Consider the following 26,912-nt stretch of genomic DNA (forward strand, 5'->3'; position numbering starts at 1 on the left):
GTGACATTAAATAACAACAGACCAGCTGTACCAAACATAACTCATTTGGTAAAATTTAGGTATTTTGAGAAATTCACTAACATTGTCAGGCCTCTAGACCTTTAGAGTAATTCATTATAATGGTACATATTAAAATAGTGCCCTTTTATAAGCCTTTGGAAAATTGACATACATACTAAAACCAAATATATGTATACCCCATGACCTAGCAATTCCATTCCCAGCTATATATTCAACAGAAGCGCATATATACAGTCACCAAAAGACATGTATAAGAGTGTTCTCTACAGCATTATTCATGATAGCCATTTGATGATAGAAATTCATCAAATATCAAATTCATCAATGGTAGAATGGAAAAAATTTGGATATAATAAAAATGGTTGAATTAATGAAGTACTATTCAGTAATGAGAATAAATGACTACAATACACTCTGAGTAAATCTCACTCTAGCAAATTGAATAATGGCCTCCAAAGATATCTAGGATCTAACTAAGGGAACCTGTGAATGTTACCTTATAGGCAAAAGAGGCTTTGCTGGTGTGATTAAATTAAGGATCTTGAACCGAGATTATCCTGGATCATCCAGATGGGCCCTAAAGGGAGAGGCAGAGGAGGATTAAACTACAGAAGAAGAGAAGGTGACTGTGATGTTGAAAGCAGAGGATTTAACACCAAGTAAGGGCCACAAAAACTACAGGCAGCCACTGGAAGCTGAAAAAAGGCAAGGAAACAGATGTTCCCCTCACAACCTTCAGAATCAGATTCAGGAACAAACTCTGCTGATAGCTTGACTTTGGTCTAACAAAAATAGTTTGGGACTTCTGCTCTCCAGGACTATAAGAGAATGAATTTGTGTTAAGTCACTAAGTTTGTGGTAATCTGTTACAGTGGCATCAGAAAACCAGTACACTCACAAATATAACAATGATCAAATAGAAGAGTACACTGTGGGAGGCAGGGCGGGGGGCGCCTGGGTGGCTCAATCAGTTAAGTGTTTGCCTTGGGCTCAGGTCATGATCCCAGGGTCCTGGGATCGAGCCCCACATCGGGCTCTCTGCTCAGTGGGATGCCTAGTTCTCCCTCTCCCACTCCCCCTGCTTTTGTTCTCTAATAAATAAAATCTTTAAAAAAAAAAAAGTACACTGGGGTGCTGAGTGAGGTGGCACTGGATTGGCATGCAGGCAGGGCTGCAGTCCATGATGCTGGGCGGGCAGCTCCAGGGCCCAGGAGCGTGAGGCAGAGGGTGAAAGAGCAGGGTCTGCCTTTGGCACCTATCATGGACTTCCTGGCCCAGGGCTGGGACTTCATGTACGACGGACAGGCACCCGGAATGCTGAGAGCCCTTTCCTTTCCCCCATCTACCTTAATTCCTGTAAATTCAGAGCAGCAAGGTTCATCCTCTGAGTGAATTGGGCTGGATATGGGTTCAGTGCTGAGGTGGGGAAGGGGCAGCAGGAGGGCTGTCTGGAATCTGATGTTCCAGCAGAACTCCAAGTGTTAAAATGACCCTATGACAGTTGACTTTGCCTTTTGCAGTCGCAAACCAATTACTGCTTGTTGCTTTGCTGAAACACTTGAGCCATGTGCATGAATCTACTTTGTTCAAGATAGGTGTTTAAATTGCTTTTTCAGACCTTTATCAAAATGGAGCTGCTGGCAATATCCACAATAGCCAAACTATGGAAAGAACCTAGATGTCCAACAACGGATGAATGGATAAAGCAGAGGTGGTGTATATATATACAAATGGAATACTATGCAGCCATCAGAAGAAATGAAATCTTGCCATTTGTGACGACATGGATGGAACTAGAGGGTATTATGCTGAGCGAAATAAGTCAATCAAAGAAAGATAATTATCATATGATCTCCCTGATATGAAGAATTTGGGAGGCAACATGGGGGGGTTGGGGGGTAGGGAAGGAAAAAATGAAACAGGATGGGATCGGGAGGGAGACAAACCATAAGAACTCAATCTCACAAAACAAACTGAGGATTGCTGGGGGTAGGGGTTGGGGAGAGGGTGGTTGGGTTATGGACATTGGGGAGGGTATGTGCTATGGTGAGTGCTGTGAAGTGTGTAAGCCTGATGATTCACAGACCTGTACCCCTGGGGCTAATAATACATTATATGTCAATAAAAAATAAAAATTTTTTTAAAAAAGCTGCTGGGGCGCCTGGGTAGCTCAGTCCATTAAGCGGCTGTCTTCAGCTTAGGTCATGATCCCAGGGTTCTGGAATCGAGTCCCGCACTGGGCTCCCTGCTGGGCGGAGACCCTAGTTTTCCCTCTCCCTCTGTCTGCCTCTCTACTTGTGCTATCTCTCTGTCAAATAAATAAAATCTTAAAAAAAAAAAAATCGAGCTGCTGTCTTTTCACTTGTAGTGATGAGTTTAGCTCACAAAAGAACTATTGCTTTTTTTTTTTTTTTTTTTTTAAGATTTTAGTTTTTAAGCACCTGGGTAGCTCAGTCAGTTGAGTACGACTCTTGATTTCCCCACAGGTAGTGTTCTCTGCTCATCAGATGGAGCCCCATGGTGTTGAGGTCTATGCTCAGCAGGGACTCTGCTTCTCTTCCCCTCTCTCTCCCCCAACTCCCGCTTGTGTGCTCTCTCTTGTTTTCTAAAATAAATAAATAAATCTTAAAAAAAATATTTCAAAGTAATCTCTACACCCAACATGGGGCCTAAACTCACAACTCTAAGATCAAGAGTCACATGCTTTACTGACTCAGCCAGCCAGGTGCCCCAAGCTATTGCTCATTTAATGAGGTCAGCTAAAGAAAGAGCTCCTCAAGATCCTTGTGAGGATAATTCTCACATCTAGAACATCAGATCAAGGGAAGTAGCTTTGAAGAACAAACTTCATGATACTTAAATGAATTACAACAGCTTGCCACCTTAGAAAAAGGAGGCTATAAAAGAGTATACAAGATCAGGAATAAATTAGATGGTCAGTATTCTGAAATTTAAAAAATCCTGATTAAGGGTGCAACTAAACAGACTGCATGAAGGTACTATGGTGAGTGAAGGTGTTGGCAGGTCTTTGGTATCCTAATATCGTAGGGCTATCATAATGCTTGAATAGAACATGCATGTGTGGCGTGAATGCAAGAATTTCTGTTCAGCTGCCATCTCTGGAATTGAGCTCCAACCAGGATGACAAAAATCAATATACTGTTAAAAATGATTAAAGTAACAGCTCATCCATTATCCTCCCCAAATTTACCTTAGAAAAAGAAAAATCCTGGGACGCCTGGGTGGCTCAGTTGGTTGGACGACTGCCTTCGGCTCAAGTCATGATCCTGGAATCCCGGGATCGAGTCCCACATCAGGCTCCCAGCTCCATGGGGAGTCTGCTTCTCCCTCTGACCTTCTCCTAGCTCATGCTCTCTCTCACTGTCTCTCTCTCAAATAAATAAATAAAATCTTTAAAAAAAAAAAAAGAAAAATCCTTAGGAAAACCTGTCATTGAAAATCAGACTAACAGATTGATTAACTGTATCACCAATTTAGTCACAAAGATGTCAGTGAATTTGAACCATTCATTTTACTCCAAGAAAATGGTTTGGGTGATTTGTCTTCCAGATTGTTGAACATCGGCTGCCACTTAGGCATGACTGCGACTTAGAAGGGAATTTCACATCCATCGAGGAATCTTCTCAAGAAAACTTAAAACTTGTTGGGGCAGACATCACCTGATGGTGTGTCACCTGATGCTGCACATGCAGATCCAGTTGTGGGACTCTCTGTGGGACTGGATAGCTGAGAGAAACTAGCAGGGCCAGGAGTGTGGGGACCAATCTGCATGTCCTTATGTTATGACCAGTGTTGCAATAAAAATCTTTCAAGAATTGGAGGAAGGTATATTTTATATTCATAACATGAGAATAGTACACAGTTATCCGAAGGCCAGAAATATTTTTCTCATGGCCCTGATCAGCAAGTAAAAATAGGAGACTGGTTTGACCTGCAGAGACATCACACAGAACACAGACTGGATCAACAGACATGGCAAGAGAACACCAATGCATACTTCCAGAGCAGGTACTTGTCTGTACCCCTTAACCTGAAGTTAGAAGGAACTGAGTGTGACACCATGTCAGATATGTATAGCTTCGGTGTGATCTTACTAGAGCTATTTAAGCCGCTTGGAACAAAAACAGACCAAGTACAAGTTTTAACAGGTTTAAGAACTGGTCAGATACTTGAATCCCTCAGTAAAACACAAGTCAAGTATACCTAGCACTTAACCAGAAAGAATGCAACTCAGACTGTCTGCTCTGTTCAGCTGATGTAAAATCCAGAATTTACAAAATTCTGGAAATTTTAATCTCACCCTACAAAGATACTAGAACAAGAAAAAGAAATTGAAGAACTGAAGAAACAGCTAAGACTCCTTTCTCAGGACAAAGGGGTTAAAGATGACATGGAAGATGGGAATGAGCCTGTCTAGCCTTTATTAGGCTCTGTAAATGTGAAAGCAGTCTTAAACTCTTTAAGCTAGTCAACTGGAATATAAATTTTCAATTTTTATTAGGGTATACAGAGTATAACACTTTTTAAAAAAAGATTTTATTTATTTATGACAGAGAGAGATAGCAAGAGAGGGAACACAAGCATGGGGAGCTGAAGAGGGAGAAGCAGCTCCCTGCTGAGCAGAGAGCTATGGGGCTTGATCTTAGGATGCCAGGATCATGACCTGAGCCAAAGGCAGAGGCTTAATGACTGAGCCACCCAGGCGCCCCAACACTTTTCTTTAGTTAGCCCCTACAAGACTTAAAGTGAAGATATAAAAGTTTAAAAAAAAAGTATATTATTTATGATTGCATTTATACAAAATAAAAGACAAAACTAATCAATGGTTTTAGAAAACAGAACAGGAGTTACTTCTGGGGAGAAAGAAGGCAGTGTTAAAAGAGGAACAAGAGGGGCTTCTGGGGTGTTCATACCCCAGATCTGATCTGAGGGCCAGTGATAGGATTATGTTTAATTTGTCAAAACCCTCACTTATATATTCTTCTATATGTATGGTATATGCAGTTTTAAGAAAAATTGGTAACTTTTCAACATTTATCAGTCTGACAGTCTACTGAAAAAGATAGATATGTATTCAAGGAAATGGGGAAAATACTTACTAAACAATAACTTTATTTCTCAAGAACCCTAAAGATTTGTTTTTCTCTCCACAAGATTTTAAAAATCTCAACGGACAGTATAGTGACTTTTAAAATGTTAAAAAATAAGCTAAAAGTAAAACACTGCTTAATTAGCTTTGTTATGCCTAGATCCTAGGACTGTAAATTACAAAAGTACAAGTAAAACCACATTTTCTGAAATAACAAGAAACAAAGGAGAAAGTCAGGTACTATACATCAAATGATCAAAATATTTTCTGGGCCTAAGATTCTTGAAACTAGTAAAAATGTTAATAACAGAAATCTGCTGCTAATCTGTGTAGACTATTAAATGTAAAAACAATTTATAAAACACATCAGAATTTTATTGCTTGAAGAATACAGCATATGAAATCACAAGAATGTCAAAACGAAAAGTCACTAGGCTTCAAACATATAATACATTATCAGATGCAGTAAAATATTAATTAACCTGAACTCTGCATCAGGGAAAAAAAAGTGTGGAAAAATATCTAAGTTGTTTACTTAAGAAAAGGATAATCTTAAAATAGAAAGTATAAGGATGTTACAGTACAAATTAGAAAAGCCAACACTTATTAACTTATTATTTCTTAGACTAGACTACCTTTGGTACTTAAACTTTTAAAAGAACAACCCCTTCTATCTTGTCCAAAGCACTTCATGAATACAGTAGCAACTTCAACTTAAACATCCAACAAGATCAACCTTTTCATGGCATGGAGGAAGTGTATTTAATAAATGTATGCTAATATTTCATTTTTTTCCAAAACTGCAAAATAAGGTCATTAAGAAATCTAACACTTATAAACTTTACTTATTTAGCTCTTCAATTAAAATTGGAATCCCAGCAGCCACAATTTATCCTTGGGCCTGGTGAATATATAAAATTTAAATGATTTGGTAAATGACATAGGAATTTAGATTACTTTATACTATCTTAAGTGGCCTTTCCATTCTGTTTCCAAAATACAAACAATATGCCATTTCTTCAACTCACTGGATTCCTATAAAAATCACTACCATACTTTATTTATTGGAACCAAAATAGAGCTTCTCCCTTTTAATGAGTAGGTTGAAATTACTTATGTTTCATATAAGGCTGATCAGTTATGACATGCTTTCTTAAACAAAATAAAGCCAATCATTTTTAAAGCTATCACTCAATTATGATGGAGACAATGATGCCATTTCAAAAGGAAGCATTGGACACTCTAGGCCATCTAGTCAAGAAAATGTAAAAGTAATGCTAAAACAAACAATAAGTAAACTATAACTATAAGTTAAATTACAAAAAAAAAATCCCTCTTTTACAGTAAGCATGCTTATTAACTTTCATTTCTTCCCCCAGCAAAGGCTGGAATATTCATGAATCTCCATTAAGCAATTGTTTAACAAGGTCCAATAAACATGGATGGACTAAGCAAGTAATACTATTAACAATTATTGGAGTGAAATAGTGAAATAGTAAGAATCATGACAATCCTCAAAATTGGGCAGTCTCTGAAATGTAAATAGCGTAGCTCAAGATGAATTATGCCATAATAAAACTGTAGTTTTTACCTCTACATAAAACAAAAACAAAATCAAAAACATAACCCACTGAATTTATACAACTATTGAACATACTCCTTCCTAGTTTTTGAATGTTTTGAGATTTTTTTAAACAAGTATATTTATCTGAGCATATATATTTACTGCCTCTCTCTCTATATATATATGTATATATATATATACTCATTTTAAAAGACAAAAAATTCAGATACTACAAAACTGAACTCTTTGTTTTTTCACCAACCTGATCTAACATCTACTGCATCACACAACACCCTCCCCCCAATAATTTAAAATTCCCAATTTTTAGTTTAGTTAAAAGGGCAGAGGAAATGCAAATGCAGATTTAGTTTCTGTATGTATAAATTCACTGTATTTTATAAACCTGACATTTTCTGTAACACTGTTTATTGATCAAATAAAGGACTCACTGCTATCTAAAATTTCATAAACACCATTAAAAATTCAAAATTGATATTATACTGAACCTTAAATTTTCAATAGTTCAAAGAGAGAGTTTTTACATGAATAGCACACAATAGATGAAACTTAACAACAGATATCCCTAGAATACCAATGGCAAGTCCACCAAAATGCATACAAAATTACAGATAAGCATTTCTTTCACTGTTTTCTTGTGCAGGGAGAAACATTTATAGAGGAAATAGAAACTCAGCTGGTAAATTTCAGATATCATCATCATCTTCTTCATCCTGAGAAGATCCTGCCTGGTTAGACGCACTGGCTGTGGCAGCAAGCTGTGCTTGTTGAGCAGCTTGCTGCATCTGAAGCCATTCCTGCTGGGCCAATTCTGCTTGTTGCTGTCTAGCCTAAACACCAAAAACATAAAAAAAATATATATATTTTTTAAAACTCACAACAAATACACTGTGGTTAAATACAAAGTAAGCCAATTACAGACTTAATCATCAAATTTGGATTATTTTCCAAACACTCTATAATTGTTATACATCTGGAAAACATGAACTACATAAGAAAATATAGATGACCGCCTCTCTGTCAAACAAGGACATTTTGCAATACTTGGCTCTTTTATAGACAGTCCCCTTTATGCCACATAATTTTATGACCTTTGGCTCAACTGAAGTGGAAAACGCTGGTAGAAAAATCACAATGTCCTCTCTTTGGTTCCTTTTTCTGCTTCTCATTCCTTTTGTTTCACTTGATTCTTCTGACCTCTCAACTTACAGGTAACATGTAAACACTTTTCAATCTAAAAATTATTTCTGTGGCTTAAAACTGTCTAGTATAGTACCTCTAACTCTTAAGGAGGAGTACTATACATGAATGCAATAGCTACCTTGATGTTTAAGGGTTTTTTGTATTTTTTTTAAAAGTATTTATTTTTTGAGGCACTCAAGCCGGGGGAAGAGCAGAGGGAGAGGGATAAGTAGACTCTGTCCTGAGCACAGAGCTGACCAGGGTCTCTAATGACCCTGAGATCATGACCTGAGCCAAAATCAAGAGCTGGATACTTAACCGATTGAGCCACTCAGGCACTCCGATGTTTGAGTTTCTCTCACAGTTCCCTACCCAACATATACATTTATCTTCTGTCCCCATCCCCATAAATACACACACACATACACCCTTCCCATACACACACTAGAGAAAAGGCAATTATCCAGGACTGAATTTAAGTGAGAAAGTTAAAATCCATTCATATGATATATACACCCCCAACAACCATCACAGAATTTTTAGAAACCAGGGCACCTGGCTGGCTCAATCTGTACAGCATGCAACTCTTTATCTCGGGATCAGGAGTTCAAGCCCCACACTGGGCATGGAGCCTACTTTGAATAAATAAATAGAGAGATAAAAAATAAATAAATAAATAAAGCTTTATATTCTAAAGCTTTATTCTTAGTAATTTTATTTTATTTTTTAAGATTTTATTTATTTATTTGAGAGACAGACACACAGTGAGAGAGGGAACACAAGCAGGGGTAGTGGGAGAGGGATCAGCAGGCTTCCTGCTGAGCAGGGAACCCGATGTGGGGCTCGATCCCAGGACCTTGGGATCATGAGCTGAGCCAAAGGCAGACACTTAACTGACTGAGCCACCCAGGTGCCCCTATTCTTAATAATCTTAGAAACTAAGATACAAACATATGCATTACACGCACTGTTGCCAACAGCTAAAGCTCTTTCCCAACTTAATTTCATCCACTCACAGAAAAATCCCACAAGAGGAAAAAAATGAATGTGTTCTTGAAAGGATCACATAATTTCCCATTGGCTTCTACCAAAACAATGCTATTTCTCCTTCTCTGCCTTTTCTCAAAATTGTTCCTTAAGCCTGGCTCATATCTTCCACCCTCCTTTATGCATGGCCAATTCCTAGTTATCATTTCAAATAGAAATTGGGCTTTCTTGATCCTTCTAGGTAATATTGTATATTCTATTTCATATGCTATAATTCTCTATGCATTCCTATACCTACTTACTCTATTCTTTAATTATCTGAGCATATTATCTTTTTTCTACACTAGACTTGAGAATAGACACTATATTCATACTCTTTGTTGCATTACCAACACATAGGTCTCCACTATTTTCTGAATGAATATTTGGTGGGGAAATGCTAATACTCAGGATAACTCTAAGATTTTACCATGTACATTCCTAACTTTTCTTAATAATCTGTCATGAATTTATAATCTAAACATTTCTAAAGGAGAATTCTAATCAGGCCATTATTATACTTAAAAAAAAATCATTTGTTTTACCAATTAAGTCCAATTTCTCAGCCTAGAGTTCAAGGTCCTCAAAATTACTGCCTGCCCCAACCTATCTTCAAAATCAACTTTTGTAATATATACTTGGTACTCCAAGAAAACTTAGAACATAAAATATTTCCCAGATACACCATATCCTCCCATTTTTCACTACCTTAACTCATGCTGATATTCATTCTATTTGAAATTTCATAATTTTCACCTACCAAAATTTCACTCTTCCTTCAACTCAAAATGAAATACTATTTTATCCATTAAGTTTTTTCCTGATTCCTAACTGTATCATTCAGAATCTAATCAAGATGGAAGTCACACTAGTTAGGGGAATAGAGAGAAGGAAATATAAAGGACTGTTAACTAAGTATAAAGCTGGTAACTACATCATTGAAAAGGCAAGAAAAGAACACTAAACATCATGTGACTGGTAACTACCAAAACCAGCCACCATCCTTAAAACTGGGGCAACAAAGGAAGAGGCTGGAATTTTGAAAACTCAGAAGCTTAAAGGAACAATTATTGGAACTGAAACTTAGACCTTTGAAGAAGGGGCATAGATTGGCTGCTAAAAGCATTTCTGAGCTTCGCAGAATGCCTCAAAGTTTGAGACCCACATCCCTGAAGAAGAGAATGAATGTTTAGGCTGACTCTGTAACAATGAAAGAACTGGATCCAGTTCCTGCTACAGGGGGGGAAAAAAAAAGCAAAACTGATGCAGCCAGAATGAAGAAGCAATAAGTAGGTTATTCAGCTTGAAGCCAACAGGAAGTAAAAGAAAGGAGTTCAAGTGCTGTCTTCTCCTTCAGGCTGGCAATCTCCCTCCAGAACCCCCTACTGGCAGCAGAGTCTGTAACGAAGTCTGCAAGAAAAGCAGAAATTTAATTTGCAACGTACTAGGCCTGGTCACAAATCAAATCATAGAAAGGTAGGTTTCAGCCCAAGAAAACTGTTTAGCAACTGGCGCATGATGATTTTTCTTTTTAAAACTTTAAACATAATTATGTTTATAAAAATACACTCATATTGGGTAACAGAAGGCAATAAATATAACTTACTCTACTTAATTTGGACCAAAACCTTAGGATTTTTTTTTAAAGATTTTATTTACTTATTTGAGAGAGAGAGAGAGAGCTTGAGAGAGCATGGGCAGGGGAGAGGGGCAGAGGGAGAAGCAGACTCTCCACTAAGCAGGGAGCCTGATGCAAGACTCAATCCCAGGAACCCTGGGATCATGACCAGAGCTGAAGGCAAATGCTTATTTGACTAAGCCACCCAGGCACCCCAAAACCTTAGTATTATAGTTTGAGATTCAAGGATTAAAAAAAGGATTTGCAATTTGGTTTATCTCTCACCTACTACAAGTGTATATAAAAGATTCTCCATCAAATGCTACAACAAAACATTGTAATGTTTCAATGCCAGTTTACAAAGTTCAATAACTAGTGGATATTGAAGAGGGTGGGGAGAGCCTATGGTACAAATGTGAAAATGTAAAAGCTATCCAAATTTTTTTTTAAAGATTTACTTATTTTTCAGAAAGAGAGACTATAAGCAGAAGGAGTGACAGGCAGTGGGAGAAGCAGGCTTTCTGCTGAGAGGGAGCCTGATGTGGGATTTGATCCCAGGACAACCTGACACAAAGACAGACGCTTAACAGACTGAGCCACCCTGGAGTCCCAAAAGCTATCTAATTTAGTTAATATTGCATGTGAATCTACATAATTAATAGATTAATAGTTAATATTGCATACTGAATCTACATAAATCAAGATTCAGATAATTTCTTGAATGTGATTAACACTATCAGCTCAGTTCATCTGCTGAGGTCAACAAGAAAACTGCACACTAGCTGTTTTTCTGAGTTACACAAAAAAGAAAATTTTCTTCCCCAGCTTTTTAGTCCAGAACTGATATTATACTACGGGCAAGGTATTCCTTCCATTGTCAACATTCATAAGGAGACATGTAATGAAATCGTCTTGGGTTTAAATTTGTATTAGCATTCACATACAAAATAACTGGCACACTCTTACACCACCAAAATCTAATGTGATGTCTCTGTACTTGGGATCTTTTTACACCTTCTTCATGAAACAGTCAGCCTTATTATAGTTGTTAGTGTACCTATATACCTGTCCTACAAGACAAAAACTTTTTTTGTTTAGAAAATCAGATATTCTCATCACCACTTTCATCCATTTTTATTTAAAAAGTATGGAAAATAGTTATTCTAACACCCAGGCATATTTATTTTTACAGCAGGAGTACCTGGAGTGTAAAACAGACTAAGAGTGCTTCATAAAAAACATTTTAAAAGTTCATAATGGCTGGGGCGCCTGGGTGGCTCAGTGGGTTAAGCCGCTGCCTTCGGCTCAGGTCATGATCTCAGGGTCCTGGGATCGAGTCCCGCATCGGGCTCTTTGCTCAGCAGGGAGCCTGCTTCCCTCTCTCTCTCTCTCTCTCTCTCTCTCTGCCTGCCTCTCCATCTACTTGTGATCTCTCTCTGTCAAATAAATAAATAAAATCTTTAAAAAAAAAAAAAGTTCATAATGGGCACCTTGGTGGCTTGGCCAGTTAAGCATCTGCCTTTGGCTCAGGTCATGACCCCAGGGTCCTGGGATGGAGTTCCACATCAGGTTCCCTGCTCAGCAGGAAGTCTGCTTCTCTCCTCCCTCTGCTCCCCTTTCCCCACTTGCATTCTTTCTCGCTCATGCACTCTCTCTCTCAAATAAATCAACAAATAAAACCTTAAAAAAAAAAAAGAGTTCATAAGAAAATTATAGGGCAAACCAAATATTTGAATTTAATAAACTTAGGAATACCTACTCTGTGCCTTAATCAACTATAAATAGGTATAATTTTGTAGCACAGGAAAAAAACTCAAATAATTTCAGGTCTCTACATATGTAGGTTTAATTGCAAAAGGCGCTGATCTCGTAGTTTATTCAGTGATCTGCAAAGACATGTACTGGTTACAATTAAAATTTAACTGACTTTTAAGTACCAAGGCCCCATATTAGCAACCGTACTTTGCTGTCTGGACATTAAAACATTTCTGTGCCTTTAAAATCTTTGTTGACTGATAAATTTTATTTATATTCATTTTCATAAATTAAAATTTTCAGTGGTACTTTGTCTAACTTTTTTTCCCTCTTGCCTCTTATTCAATGTACCCCAAGTTGTTTTTTTTTCTAAAACAGGAGTGAGGGGCGCCTGGGTGGCTCAGTGGGTTAAGCCACTGCCTTCGGCTCAGGTCATGATCTCAGGGTCCTGGGATCGAGCCCCACATCGGTCTCTCTGCTCAGCCGGGAGCCTGCTTTCCCCTCTCTCTCTGCCTGCCTCTCTGCCTACTTGTGATCTCTCTCTCTGTCACATAAAAAAAATAAAATTAAATTAAAACAGGAGTGAGAAAGAGAGTAGGTGTCTACTTCCTAATTCAATTCTTCCTTTGGAGGGTTTCACTATGTTTAAAGAATCTCATCCCAAATACTAAAGTGATTCATTTATAATTTACAGTTAACCTTAATTTCAGTATACTAATGGTTCCCCCTTTCCAAATACTTGTTGCCAGCAGGTAGAAGACAGCTTCAAATGAGGTTGCTATTGTTTTAGTATTTAAAATAAAGTCTAAAAGATGAAATGAAATGAAACTGATGAAAAAGATACTATATTTACTTAACAGTTCCTTTCATATTTTGGACTGAATTGCTTTGTGCTTTGGGGAAGAAGTACTAGATAGGTGTTATAATTTTCTCTCTCTGATGATCTTCTCACAAGAGCAAAGAAATACTAAGGGATCATGACTCCACAGATGAGGGCAAGAAAGAAGGGAAATAAGGAAGAGGAAAAAACAGATGACAAGGATAGAAAAGTAAAGACAGATTTGGCAGATTTCTTTTATTCTTTTTGCCCTGGAAAGGATAAGGAATATTTCACTTAAAAGTTCCAAAATAAAGTTAAGCAGACAAAATAGTGGCTAGAACATTAGCATGGTAATGAAGAAAGAGCAAGTTTTTGGAGTCAGAAGACATGAGTTTTGAATTTAGACTCCAACACTTCCTAACTATATGAACTTACTTGTTTTATTTATTTAACTCAATCCCTTCCAGTAAACTACGTTTCAGAATAGCAAGAACCATGTCCCTTTTTTATACTATTATAAGCCTAGCATTTAGCACGAGGTCTGGTAAGTAGTGAGGACTTCAGTAATTATATGTAGAACAAATGAATGTACAACCTCATGCAAGTTTCTCTATCTCTTAATCTGTTTCTTAATGTGTAAATGGGTATAATAAAATTTACATTTATTTTATTCATATTTATAAAAAGTCTGCAAAGTATGTAAATTATCTAACAAAGAATCTTTTTCCTTTCATCAAATACCTAATTTCGGGGGGCATGTGGGTGGCTTAGTTGGTTAAGCATCTTGATTTTGGCTCAGGTCATGATCTCAAGAGTTGTGAAAAGGAGATCGGAGTCAGGTTTCGCGCTGTCATGGAACCTATTTAAGATTCTCTCCCTTCCTCCCCTTCTGTCCCTCCCCCACGCTCTCTCCCTCTCTTAAAAAAAAAAAAATCTAATTTGGAACTCTCTAGGTGATCTGCAATAGCAGAAAATCAATAAAAAATAGCCATTAATTTTTTTAATCATCATCTGTCTTTGTAACCTCATATTCATATGGATTATAAATTGCTTATGTTCATGCCTGCATCAAAAGCTTTTGGTACTCTTTAGTACTTACCTTGTAGGTTGTTTTGAGGATTAAAAAACCACAGGTAACTTAATTAGCAACATGATTAACACATGGTTAGAACTCAATAAATGTTGGTAAACTTTTATTTTTCTTATGAATTTAAATCATTTCTAGTGCCTAGTACCTGACAACACTTAAAATTCAAGTGCTATTTGATTCAAGCCCAACTGATTGTTATTACTACAAAGAGATCAGGTATGGTGCCAACCTGGAAGAGATTACCTAAAATGATACTTTCTCAGTTCTAATGGTAATTACATGGTTCTAATGGTAGGAAATCTTACCTTTTCTATTCAACCCAAAATTGCCTTACAATTTCAAATGAGAGGCCAAAACTTAGTGGGGAAAAAAAAAACTTCATCCTCTCCCTTACTTTTTTATTTTTATTTTTATTTTTTTTTTCCTTTTTTAATTTTTAAATAGAGGAATATTTAAAAATAAAATAGAGGAATATTAGTACCCGGTGCTAATCCTTTACAAACTGGTAATTAGAACTTTAATAATAAAAAAAAATTTTCTCCCTTTCTCTGTTCTACTAGTCCTTCAATTTTTTAGGATTAGAATGTTTTATTATTTTTTTAAAGATTTTATTTATTTATTTGTCAGAGAGAGAGAGAGCACAAAGCAGGGGAAGTGGCAGGCAGAGGGAGAAGCAGGCTCCTCATTGAGTAAGGTGCCCAGGGTGGGACTTGATCCCAGGACCCTGGGATCCTGATCTGAGCCAAAGGCACACACTAAACCGACTGAGCCACCTAGGCATCCCCAGAATGTTTGTTTTAAAGGTGTGTTAAAAACTTAAATTAACTAGGATGACGGGCATTAAGGAGGGCACGTGATATGATGAACACTGGGTGTTACATGCAACTGATGAAATTACTGAATTCTACGTCTGAAACTAATGATGGATTCTACATCTGAAACTATATGTTGATTAACTGAATTTAAACTTAAAAAACTTACTTTAACTATAAAATAGATATTTATCAAATTTCCCTCATATGCTACTCATCATAAAGTTTGATATAGTATTCTCTCACCAGTCCATCATTTTAAAATTTTATGAATGTTTAAGTATACTTTTCATGCTTTTAAGTGGTTAGTAGTCTGAAAAGGAAAAAAAAAAAAAAAACCCATCAAAGTAAAATCTCAGTAGTTATTTGAAGTTATTCTCCTTAGAAAACAGGTTGCTACAAATATTTACTTTTATATGAAGTAAATAACTGACCAGAGTCAAACCGGTTAGTTAGATCTAAACATCAGACTATGATCAAACAATCAGCCACAGAAAGAAAATCCTCTGGGTATGTATGTTGATTTTAGGAAATGATTTCAGAAACCAGTAAGATTTCTGTTAGCAAACAGGGTAGGACTCAGGTGAAAATAATTTAAAATGCATTACTTACTTTTGCAAATAACTCTTGTTGCTGTCTTAATAATTCTTCTTCAGGAATGCCAAGGTTTTCCAAACGAGAACTGGCCTTTCTTCTTTTTAACGCTACAGTCTTGCATTCTTGTAAGACTTCCTTTACTTCACTGATGTAGGAGCCAAAGCCCAAACTTTCTAGTGCTAGGGAAATGAAAATAGGAAAACATGAAAGAGCGATGAAATTTAGTCTTTTTCCCATCTACAGAACATTAACTTTTGTTAATGTTAATGTAACATTAACTTTTTGTGGGTTTTTTTTTTGGTGGGGGGAGCGGGTAGCTTTCTCTTAATAATTTTACCTATTTTATAGTTGCACAGCAACTAGCTGAATGGCTAAATCTATTTTATCAACTTTCTTAATATTAAACTGCAAATTAGATAAAATCTGAGGAACATTTAACAGCATAGGCCTTTTACTTTTCCTTTTCTAATTTTTTAAAAACCAAAACACTTCCTATGCAAAAAAAGTCCAATGTAAGAACATGTGCTTTTAGTAAGAAAACCTTTTTCCTATACCACTCACAGTAAATCAAACATCAGTAACTCAGTCACTTTGTCAAAGAATACAAAAAAAGGGAAATAATTGGAATCTATTTGTTAATAACATATTTTGTGCCATTTGGCTTAGAAAAAGTAGGCTGATAACACATGTTCTAAGTTTTAGTAGGATAGGATTGAAAGAATAGATAAGTTCTTTTGTACAATATATCAACAGAAAACTATTTTTAGCAAAAACACTCAAACTGCCAAGTTTAAGAAATCCTGGTAGAGGGGTGCCTGGGTGGCTCAGTAGGTTAAAGCCTCTGCCTTCAGCTCAGGTCATGATCCCAGAGTCCTGGGATCGAGCCCCGCATTGGGCTCTCTGCTCTCTCGGGGAGCCTGCTTCCTCCTCTCTCTCTGCCTGCCTGCCTACTTGTGATCTCTGTCTGTCAAATAAATAAATCTTTAAAAAAAAAAAATAATAAGAAATAAGTTGTGAAATTCAGCATTTATATTCAGCCAACAAGTTTCCCTTGAAAATAAAAACGGAAAGCACTATAAAAACATTTTAAATGATGTGGTAGAAAATCGGGATAAAGGAAAACTATAAAGATAGAAGCATTAACAAAAAATTCTCATTTTTTCACATTTAGAAAGAAAATTTTACAATAACGCACTTTCTAAATGCCTTCTGTAATCACGACAAAGCATTAAATTTCCTTTTGGCTTAGAGTAATTAAAGTTATATTTTATAGTTTTCTATCTGTTGATAAGTGCCCCAAAGGCACTTTTGTTTTCTGACCCAATGATGAAATATAGGTAGTGAAAAACATAGCACATGAACTTAAATTAGTTCATCAGTTCTTATAGTTTTTCAACAATTATGATGTTGTGAACCAGAGTGACCTCAGTAAAGATGCCCTGAATTCTAACATCGGGGATTTGCTTTTCAGAGAGAATACCAAATACACCTTTATGAATACACATTCCCTCCTGTGTAAGCTGTGGTTTTTAAGACATTTTGAAATGATAAATAACTTTAATTACTTCAAATATTAAGCTGTTTGCATCAACCTTCTTTAGAAATAACCTGATGCCAAAAAGCATAGTACTATTATTTGAATTTTAATTATATTAACTTACTGCCCCTCTTCGTTCCCCAACCCCCAAAAAAACTTCAGTAATGCATTACTCTGAGTTCTGTATATCAAAGTAACCACCACATAATTCTTGGCCTCAAGGAGCTTGGGGTATAGCAAAAAATTAAGTGAAGATTAGGCAACTTGCATTTTTTACCTGAATTGACAGATGGATTATTGTCAGTGATAGAAGCCAAAGTTTTTCTTTTATTCTCTTTTTAAAAATTAATTTATTTTATTATTTTTTTTATAATTAATTTTATTTTTTATAAACATATATTTTTATCCCCAGGGGTACAGGTCTGTGAATCACCAGGTTTACACACTTCACAGCACTCACCATAGCACATACCCTCCCCAGTGTCCATAATCCCACCCCCCTCCCCCCATCAACCCTCAGTTTTGTTTTGTGAGATTAAGAGTCACTTATGGTTTGTCTCCCTCCCAATCCCATCTTGTTTCATTTACTCTTCTCCTACCCCCTTAACCCCCCATGTTGCATCTCCTCTCCCTCATATCAGGGAGATCATATGATAGTTGTCTTTCTCCGATTGACTTATTTCGCTAAGCATGATACCCTCTAGTTCCATCCACGTCGTCGCAAATGGCAAGATTTCATTTCTTTTGATGGCTGCATAGTATTCCATTGTGTATATATACCACATCTTCTTTATCCATTCGTCTGTTGATAGACATCTAGGTTCTTTCCATAGTTTGGCTATTGTAGACATTGCTGCTATAAACATTCGGGAGCACATGCCCCTTTGGATCACTACGTTTGTATCTTTAGGGTAAATACCCAGCAGTGCAATTGCTGGGTCATAGGGTAGACCCAGTAATTTATTTATTTGACAGAGAGAGATCACAAGTAGGCAGAGAGGCAGGCAGAGAGAGAGTGAGAGGAAGGGAAGTAGGCTCCCCACTGAGCAGAGAGCCAGATGTGGGGCTTGATCCCAGGACCCTGGGATCATGACCTGAGCAGAAGGCAGAGGCCTTAACCCACTGAGCCACCCAGGCACCCCTATTCTCTTTTTTAAAGGCATGAACATAATAGTATATTTTCAGTAATATTGGCTGGAGACAAAACCAAAAGAAACCAAAAATGGCGTACGGTTTCCTCTCATATTCTGAAGAAAGGCTTATTTCCTAAGTAGCCCCATCTTTATTTCTACCATTAAGTCCCTACATACTTATGCTAAATCTGACAGTTCAGTGCTTCCCAGCAGACCTCAGTTTCCCACTTTCATACTGAGAGTAATGCATTCATGGCTCAAATCAAGTTTGCCTGATCCTCCTAAACAGAATTAATCTCCCCATTGTAAAATCAGACAGATATCTTAGAATTAGAAATTTGGTTGTCAATATATTCATATAACCTTGGATATATATCTCTAAGCTTCAGTTTTCCTTCTTTGAGAATAGCATCTATTTAATACCTTCCTAAAACATATGCAATACAGTGATTATACATGCAGGCCCTAAGGCTACCAGAGACTAATCCCAGCTCTGCCTCTTATCAGCTGTGTGACCCTAGATAAGTACCTTCATCTGTGCCTCATCACATCAGGTTACTGTGAAGAATAAATGAATTAATATAAACAAAGAGCCTAGACCAAAAGATGGCTCATATTATTATATTTTTATTATTTTTGGACTGTGAGATCAACAAGTAATCTAAGGCATTTAACAGTGTCTAGCACATAAGATTCGCTTAACCACTTGGACTATATATTATTCATCTTTTTTTTTCTTACATTTAAAAGAGTGCTCTAGGGGCGGGTGCCTGGGTAGCTCAGGGGGTTAAAGCCTCTGCCTTCGGCTCAGGTCATGATCTCAGGGTCCTGGGATCAAGCCCCGCATCGGGCTCTCTGCTCAGCGGGGAGCCTGCTTCCCTCTCTCTCTCTCTCTCTGCCTGCCTCTCTGCCTACTTGTGATCTCTGTCTGTCAAATAAATAAATAAAATCTTTAAAATAAATAAATAAATAAATAAATAAATAGAGTGCTCTACCAAAAAAAAATTAATTAAAAAAATAAGAGTGCCCTGATAAGTGTACAAGACATAATTATATGTAGAGATATGCATTATTACACTAAATTCAAGTTGAATGAATATATTCATTATAAAAAATATTAAATTTATAAAATTAATAAATACAATGGAGACAACTTTTCAAAATATCATAAATTACTATACTAGACATCAAAAAAATCCAATCCAAACTATGTTTAACCATGGACGGCTTGAGTTAAAATTAAAAAGAAAACAAAGAACTCACCTTTAAAAACATCTAAGGTTGAGAGCACTGCCTTCAAAAAATTTTCGAGTGAATCCAAGGTTAATATCTAATATTATTCAAAGAGCTTCCATATACAAATCTATACTCTCAACAAAATGGCTCAAAAAGAAGAGCCATAACTTTAATTTCAAAAACTACATTGACTTTAATCCAAATTTTAAGTACATTTTGGCTAACAGATAGCCATAAGTGGTTATAGTATCTTCTAAACAAGGAGATATTTTACATCATTTGTTACCACGTAGTAATAATTATTCCTATTTTACACAAAAGAGAATCTTAAAGGATAAGGGAAATGACTTATAAGCAGGGCCATCATCTATAGTGGTGCAGGTTATTCAGTGCACTATAGTACCATATCTAGGCCATTCCTACTGTAAACATGGATTTGTATGTTTATTATGGCAGTTTTCTGGCAGATGGTAGTAAAGGTTTTTAAGGAAAAAGTGCCTTTTTCTAGTTTGTATAAAGAGACTTAATGGACTGTTATGGCCCTGGCTCTAGGGATCTCAGAGTAAAACCCAGAAAAGAAAAATTAAAAAAAAAAAAAAAAAAAAAAAAAAAAGGTGGTTAAAATACATACATCGCTTGCTCCTTAGAGGTCTGTCTGCTATCCTCTGTCATGTATTTTAAAACTACACCCAGGGGCACCTGGGTGGCTCAGTGGGTTAAGCCGCTGCCTTCAGCTCAGGTCATGATCTCAGGGTTGTGGGATCAAGCCCCGCATCCGGCTCTCTGCTCAGCAGGGAGCCTGCTTCCTCCTCTCTCTCTGCCTGCCTCTCTGTCTACTTGTGATCTCTGTCAAATAAATAAATAAATAAATAAATAAATAAATAAATAAAACTACACCCAGAAAAATGTATGGTATATTAGGGAAAAAAATACTTGGCACATTTTCAATTTGAGAGACAGATGTTACCAAGATAACCACGTTAAAAAGAAAAAAAAAAGAAAAGTAAAACTTCCACCCAGCAACAATAATTCTAACAGTCTTTCCTATTTTATAAAAAAGTGATATAATCTTTTTTTTTAAAGTGATATAATCTTACAAAATTTTATTATAAGACTTTGCGTGACTTACTTTGTACTTCACATGAAAAATCGAGTTTTTCATTAAAAAATTAAAATACACAAAATAGCATTCTCAAATTTCTCTATTTTCTTTTGTTTACATGTTAAAGGAAGGGGGGGTGATGTAGTTCACTCAAATACATTAAGAGGATAATATAGGCCAAAGTGACTTCTTGGCTCATCAGCCTGGCAAAGGTTTCTGAAGACCCTTAACTATGTCCTCTATGGATCACTCTTCCTGGGAATCTGGGAAAATAACGAGACTGATGGTAGAGCAGGAACCAAATATCATCCAGCTTTCTTTCTTTCTTTTTTTTTTTTAAGATTTTGTTTATTTATTTGACAGAGGAAGAGATTACAAGTAGGCAGAGCGGCAGGCAGAGAGAGAGGGGGAAGCAGCCTCCCTGCTAAGCAGAGAGCCGATACGGGGCTCGATCCCAGGACCCTGAGATCATGACCCAAGCCGAAGACATTGGCTTAACCCACCGAGCCACCCAGGTGCCCCCCAAACTTTCTATCCTTAGCAGTACCTAATACAGTGCCAAGTACTTAGTATTCAAAAGTAATTGTTGGGTGGCAGAAGGAAAATAAAAACAAAGATGTATCAGTTTTATGGAAAATAATAAAATCCTAACTTGAACTAATTTATGTGATAAATGGTACAATGCCATATACAATGTGTCCCTTTGGAAAAAATATGAGTATGCATGATTATTTAGGTAATACTGTATCATTCTCATTCCCATTATTATTACAACTTCTCTGCAATCACTCAGATTCTCTGATTTAAAAACTACTTCACACCCACTTTCTAAAATAGACTGTGGTTTAGGCTTTAGAGCAAATCCACTCAAACTGTGGTCCACACACTTGTGCTAGAATTGCTTATAATGATCAGCAATGGGTTAAATATGAAAATCAAAGTAAGCATTTTGGAACATTCACAGCAAAACTGTAACCATGTGGGATGATGAATGTGTTAGCCAACCTTAGTGTGGCATCATTTCACAATTTATACATATATCAAATCATTATTGTATACCTTAACCTTACACAATGTTATGTCAATTATATCTCAATAAAGCTGGAAAAAAAAAAGAACCTTCATAGTAAATTGACAGTAATTTTATGTCTATTGAATCTAACAACAAAAATGGAACTTTTACTTATGTCTTTTTTAAATTTTGTTTTCCTAGTGATCCATTTTTATTGTGTTTTCAAAAGTACCAGTATGAGAGGGATTGGAATTTTTAAAAATCCTTCAACATAGATAGCTTGGATCAACTCAATTGCTGAAAATGCAGATCTTCAGAGACTTTTTCAAACTTCCACTACTTTCAATTACTATTGTTATAAATGTTGGGGGGGGGTAGAATTTAGCAGGAGATTAAAATGCAAAAAAATAGTATCACTTAAAATATCCTTACTTACCATTTGGCTTAACAAATGGCATCATGCTGTAAGGTTAAACATAACAGACTTCCAGCTTTATGTTTCAATCAGTACCACTATACATTTAAAAAATTATTATTTATTACAGCATATCATGTAAGGTTCTCAACCTCAACTGATTCTCAATAACTGCAAGTAATACCTGAAACAATTAGGTATTATTCATACATAAATGGGGAACCTTTCAACAGATTTGCATAAGCCCCAAGACTTTCCAGTGTAGAACCTGCCACTCTAAACTCTCAATGTCAGTTCTTTCCATAATACAACAAACTATGCTAAAATTCATTTAAAAATATGTGTTCCCAGGGGTGCCTGGGTGGCTCAGTTGGTTAAGCATCTGACTCTCCATTTTGGCTCAGGTCACGATATCAAGCCCCACAATGGGGCCTGTCTCCTCCCCTGCACTCTCTCTCTAAAATAAATACACTAAGAAAAAAAAAAAAAAAAAAGAATACATGTTCACAGAAACCAGCAATGAAATAAAAGGAACACCTTTTGTAGCTTAAAACCCCTCTGTATATCTGTGATCTTCAATACCGAGTCCACTTTCTTAAAATAAGCTGTTTAACATTTAGAAATTTTTTTAAAAATTTAAGTTTTTCAAAGATTTTCTGGCAATAAAATTATTTCTACTTTAGTAACTTGCATTCTACAGAACTGCCTCAAATGCTTAATTTGCTCTGACAAGGTAAAGCAAAGTACCAAGTGAAAAAGTGACATGTCCTGAAGCAAAATCTAGTTCATTAAATTTATTACTAGAAAATCTGAACGTCAACATGTGAGATCATACAACTTTAAATATATATTATTATTTCACTTGGATCTATCCTACAAACTAAATTAATCAATGCTTACAGAAAAGCATAAAAAATGTCATAGTTACCATGATTTCACAAGCTTTCCAGAATTATTCTGTAAAAACACATTTTTATTTTTTATTTTTATTTATTTTATTTTATCTATTTATTTGACAGAGAACACAAGTAGGCAGAGAGGCAGGCAGAGAGAAAGAGATGGGGAAGCAGGCTCCCTGCTGAGCAGAGAGCACGATGCAGGGATGCAGGGCTCCATCCCAGGACCCTGGGATCATGACGTGAGCAGAAGACAGAGGCTTTAACCCACTGAGCCACCCACGCACCCCTAAAAACACATTTTAAATACCTAAGAAAATACACACCTTAAGGATTTCTTTTTAAAAATGTAACCACTCAAGACAAAAATTCTTTAAATGATTAAGCAATGTGAGATTAATAAAAGATTATCACGTATAAATTTTATTCCCCTAACTGGAGAGAATTGGGGCAACAGCAATGTTACCAAGAAAACCTTAATTTATAACAGTATAACAGGTCAATGGATGATTTATTTTTCCCCCAATGAATGACTTTTTAAAAATTATTCAATCATCCTCAGTACACAAAGGAAAATGCTTTCACTGGAACTTTCTGACTCACACCTTAAACTGAATTTAGCATATTCCAAAGTTGAGCTATTTAGCATACTACATGCTACAGCTGCTGCATTTTTTACTCCATCATGTCAATCAGAAATCTAAATATACTCTAGAAAAGAACAAACTCCGCAAGAAGACAGAGTGTAATGTGTTATCATATTTTTGGAATGATCCCCACTTCTGTGTTGTAAACAAATGTTAGGCAGGTCCTTTAGAAATCTTACGGAATTTTCATTAAAAAGGCAGTATTGATAAAAGATTCTTTTTCTTTTTTATGAGTTGTAAAGGGAAATTGTAGCTATCTGTGTTGGATAATCTTATGAAAGACTTATGACAATTGTACATACAATGTAAAAATAGAACACTAGACAAAAAAATAAAGAACTTGACTTTCATTGTACTTCCCAGAGTATTCAGCACACCAAACGGAGAAAAAAATACTAGCTTTAAAATCAAATATGGCTTTTCCTAGAGACTTTTTTCCTTCCTCATGTACTGAAATGGAAATAGCAGAGTGTATTTAAATCTACCTTGCACACATCATTAAGGACCAAAAATGAATCATTTAATTCTTGTCAATATTGACAGTAAAATACTGGACATGGCAAATATGAGCAGATGTGTTCGCACTTCAGAATAACAGTTAAGTCACCTTTAAAAAGTTAAATTATAAGAAATAAAATAGTAGACAACCGTCTGCCTACTAAAATGATTAAAATTAATCATGATTTTTTGGCTTCAAAAGCAATCAAGAAATTGTTAGAATTTTATAAAAGGCAAATTATCCCCTCAAATTGAATACAACTTTTTCATAAAGAGTATTTGTAAGTGGTTTCAAAACATTAGGACTAGTAAATATGTCTCCCTGTGCCTGAAACAAACCATAAGAATGTGGTCCCCCAGATCCCTACCACTGGACTAATTCCTTTCAAGATCAGAAACAGTTGAAACTTTCAGAAATGCTGTTCAATAAAAGCTTAAGCATATACATCTAAATAGGAATGGCAGCAGGAAAGGACAGGGAAATGTTCCATGAAAAAAAAAAATCTGTTACAACCTTCCAATCCAAGTTTTAAAAATTTATCTCCATAGAGCAAAGCAAAAGAAAAACAAAGAAAGAGAGAAAAAAAGAAGGAAAGAAGGAAGAAGAAACTATAAAGATAATTCTTCCTTTTCTTACAGAATAGAACTGGAGAGTTTTATTAACTTGATGAATGGCAGAACCACTGAATCATTTTTAAAGCAGAAAATAAACTATCTCTATTCAACATCACCAAACTTTCCAACGTTGAACACATTCATGTTCCAAATTCTTTTACTCATGTGTGAAAATTTCTCTCTCCCTCTACACTGGTAAAAAGGGCAGGTGGGGAAAGGGTGCTGCCTCCACTCATGCTTGAAGTTCCTGTCTGAATTTTCACTTTCCAAGGGAGAACTGTGGGTTCCTCTCCCAGATGCCATGATCGAGGTTCCACTTTAGGCAGACGACTTCTCAGTTGTCATGCCTCGGTTCAACTTTAGGCAGGCAAAATTCTTGTTGCTTCGGCTTACCTGGCCGTAAACTGAGACGGCAGCTAATACTTTATCTTTGGAGGAAGTGAGCTGACCTAAACGCTTGCCATCCTTACTGGTATTCGCTGGATGGAAAGCACCACCACGATGATACGACACAGGAGTTTCTCAAGGGACCGGCTGCTTCCATGCCCGCGTGGCTTTTTCGTCTGCCAGTACTTATTGGGGGAGAGGAATGAAGGCTTTGACATGAACGGGTCACGCGACCAGCAGGCTGCCCCCAACTCTCATTTAAACAAAACCCCACACCTACCACTTACCTTGTATGACGTGCTCGGGTGAAATGGTCTTCTTTTCTGATTTGTTGCAAATCTCATTGGCTTCAGAAGATATAAGGTGAATGAATTCAGTGCAGCAGTTCACCACCAGCTCCCGGGCATCGTTGGCCACCCGGACGTTGGGGAGAGTCTCTTTGATCATCTTATTGATAGCAGCTCTAGGTATAGTGAGATCATCATCGTTGCCAGAGGAGGAAGCCATCGTGCGCGCCCCGACTTTTAAAAACTCCCCAGCTCTGGTCCACTATTCCGCGAAGATTTTTCAAAGGCTGCCCTCAAAAGTGTGATCCCAGGAGCGCGAAAAGAGGGTGCAGAAAATGAAGGGGGTTGGGGGGTGGGGAGGAGCCGGTTCGTGAGGGTGGGAAACACCCGTGTGAGAGATTTAGGCGAAATTGGGAAGGAAGTCGGGGGGCTGGGGACTGCGGGGGCAGCACTGCTCAGGTTGGAGAGGAGAAAGCAAAGGTGGTCCGGAAATCTGAGCACTGGGGAACCACCTTCGTGTCCCCTCAGAGGAGCGGGCGCTGTCGCCTAACCGGTCCCCAACCGCGCCGGAGCAGAGGCAAGGTCCAGGGGCACTGGCCTCACCGCGGTACCGGGCGGACACTCAGCGGGCTTGGCTCTAAAGAGCCGCAGCCCTCGCTGCCGCCGCCGCCAGCAGCCGCTGCCGCCGCCTCTGCCAAACCATCCTTCAGACACCCGCGCCGCCGCCTCACAACATGTCGGCCGCGGCCGGGGCTGGAACCGAGACGGCCTCCTGGGAACGAATACTGACAGAGCCGGGCACAACGGGAGCGACAGTAGCGGCCGCCGTGGCCGTTTGCCCGAACGCAGATCGTGGAAGTCGAAGCCGCGGCAACGGTGGTTCCTCCAGAGGCCAAGGAAGAAGGTTTGCTGGAAGCCTCTCCCGACACCCTTTGCGCTACCGGAAGCCTCACCCCCACCTTATCCCCCACCCCCCCTTGCAGACCGACTTCCGGGTGTGGCTGCAGCCCTTCCCCCACTAGCCCCGGAGAGATCGGTCGGTCTTCGCCGCCAGCCGCTTCCGCTTGCTGTTGTCTCGGCACGCGCCTCAGAATCCCAACCTTTACACTGGGAGCGCAGCCCGGCGAGCGCGCGCCTCGTGGTACCGGAGATTCGCTCAGCACGCGCTTGCTCTCCGGCTGCGACGCCAGAAGGGATGGGGAGAGGGTGGGTCACGTCTACCATCTCTACCAGCTGAGGCCTCAAAACCCCCTCCCAGCCTTGTTTGAGGACACGGGAGCACTGGATTTTGTCTGAGGAACTCTGTTTGCTATCCCTTAAAGAGGGATTGGGATTGAAAGAAAGAGGCCTGGTTCAGGAATGAGATGGGGGAAAGCAGAACGTTGTGTGCCTAACCCCATCGTCCGGAAGAAAGGCTTTGGATATCTGATTGACATTGTTCGGATCAAAGCTCTTTATGGTCCTTTACCCATTTCCTTGTGTTATGTGAAATGAAACATTCAGAGAAGTGACCTGCTAATAACTAAGGGAAAAA

The 26,912-nt window shown here is 37.7% G+C and overlaps 1 protein-coding gene and 1 pseudogene across 1 annotated transcript; one reads left to right on the forward strand and one right to left on the reverse strand.

Moving 5' to 3' along the window:
- Window positions 1-1,281: 1,281 nt before the first annotated feature.
- Window positions 1,282-4,459, forward strand: LOC125097359 (eukaryotic translation initiation factor 2-alpha kinase 1-like; annotated as a pseudogene).
- A 1,025-nt stretch (window positions 4,460-5,484) lies between these two features.
- DR1 (down-regulator of transcription 1) lies at window positions 5,485-26,321 on the reverse strand. The gene is made up of 3 exons (XM_047726983.1): window positions 25,379-26,321; window positions 15,629-15,792; window positions 5,485-7,543 (listed from the first exon to the last, which is right to left on the reverse strand). The coding sequence occupies exons 1-3, from the start codon at window positions 25,596-25,598 to the stop codon at window positions 7,400-7,402; spliced, it is 528 nt and encodes a 175-aa protein (XP_047582939.1). The 5' UTR covers window positions 25,599-26,321; the 3' UTR covers window positions 5,485-7,399.
- Window positions 26,322-26,912: the final 591 nt, after the last annotated feature.

The sequence above is a fragment of the Lutra lutra genome, chromosome 4 (assembly GCF_902655055.1).
Source record: "Lutra lutra chromosome 4, mLutLut1.2, whole genome shotgun sequence".
Classification (NCBI taxonomy): Eukaryota; Metazoa; Chordata; class Mammalia; order Carnivora; family Mustelidae; genus Lutra; species Lutra lutra.

Bases quoted from the DNA above. Each gene is read 5' to 3' on its own strand.
- DR1 (XM_047726983.1), bottom strand. From the start codon at position 25,598: ATGGCTTCCTCCTCTGGCAACGATGATGATCTCACTATACCTAGAGCT. The intron at 15,793-25,378 runs GTAAGTGGTAGG...TCATTTCCCTAG, and splicing joins ACCCGAGCACGTCATACAAG to CACTAGAAAGTTTGGGCTTT. The intron at 7,544-15,628 runs GTAAGTAATGCA...TTTGGTGTTTAG, and splicing joins AACAAGAGTTATTTGCAAAA to GCTAGACAGCAACAAGCAGA.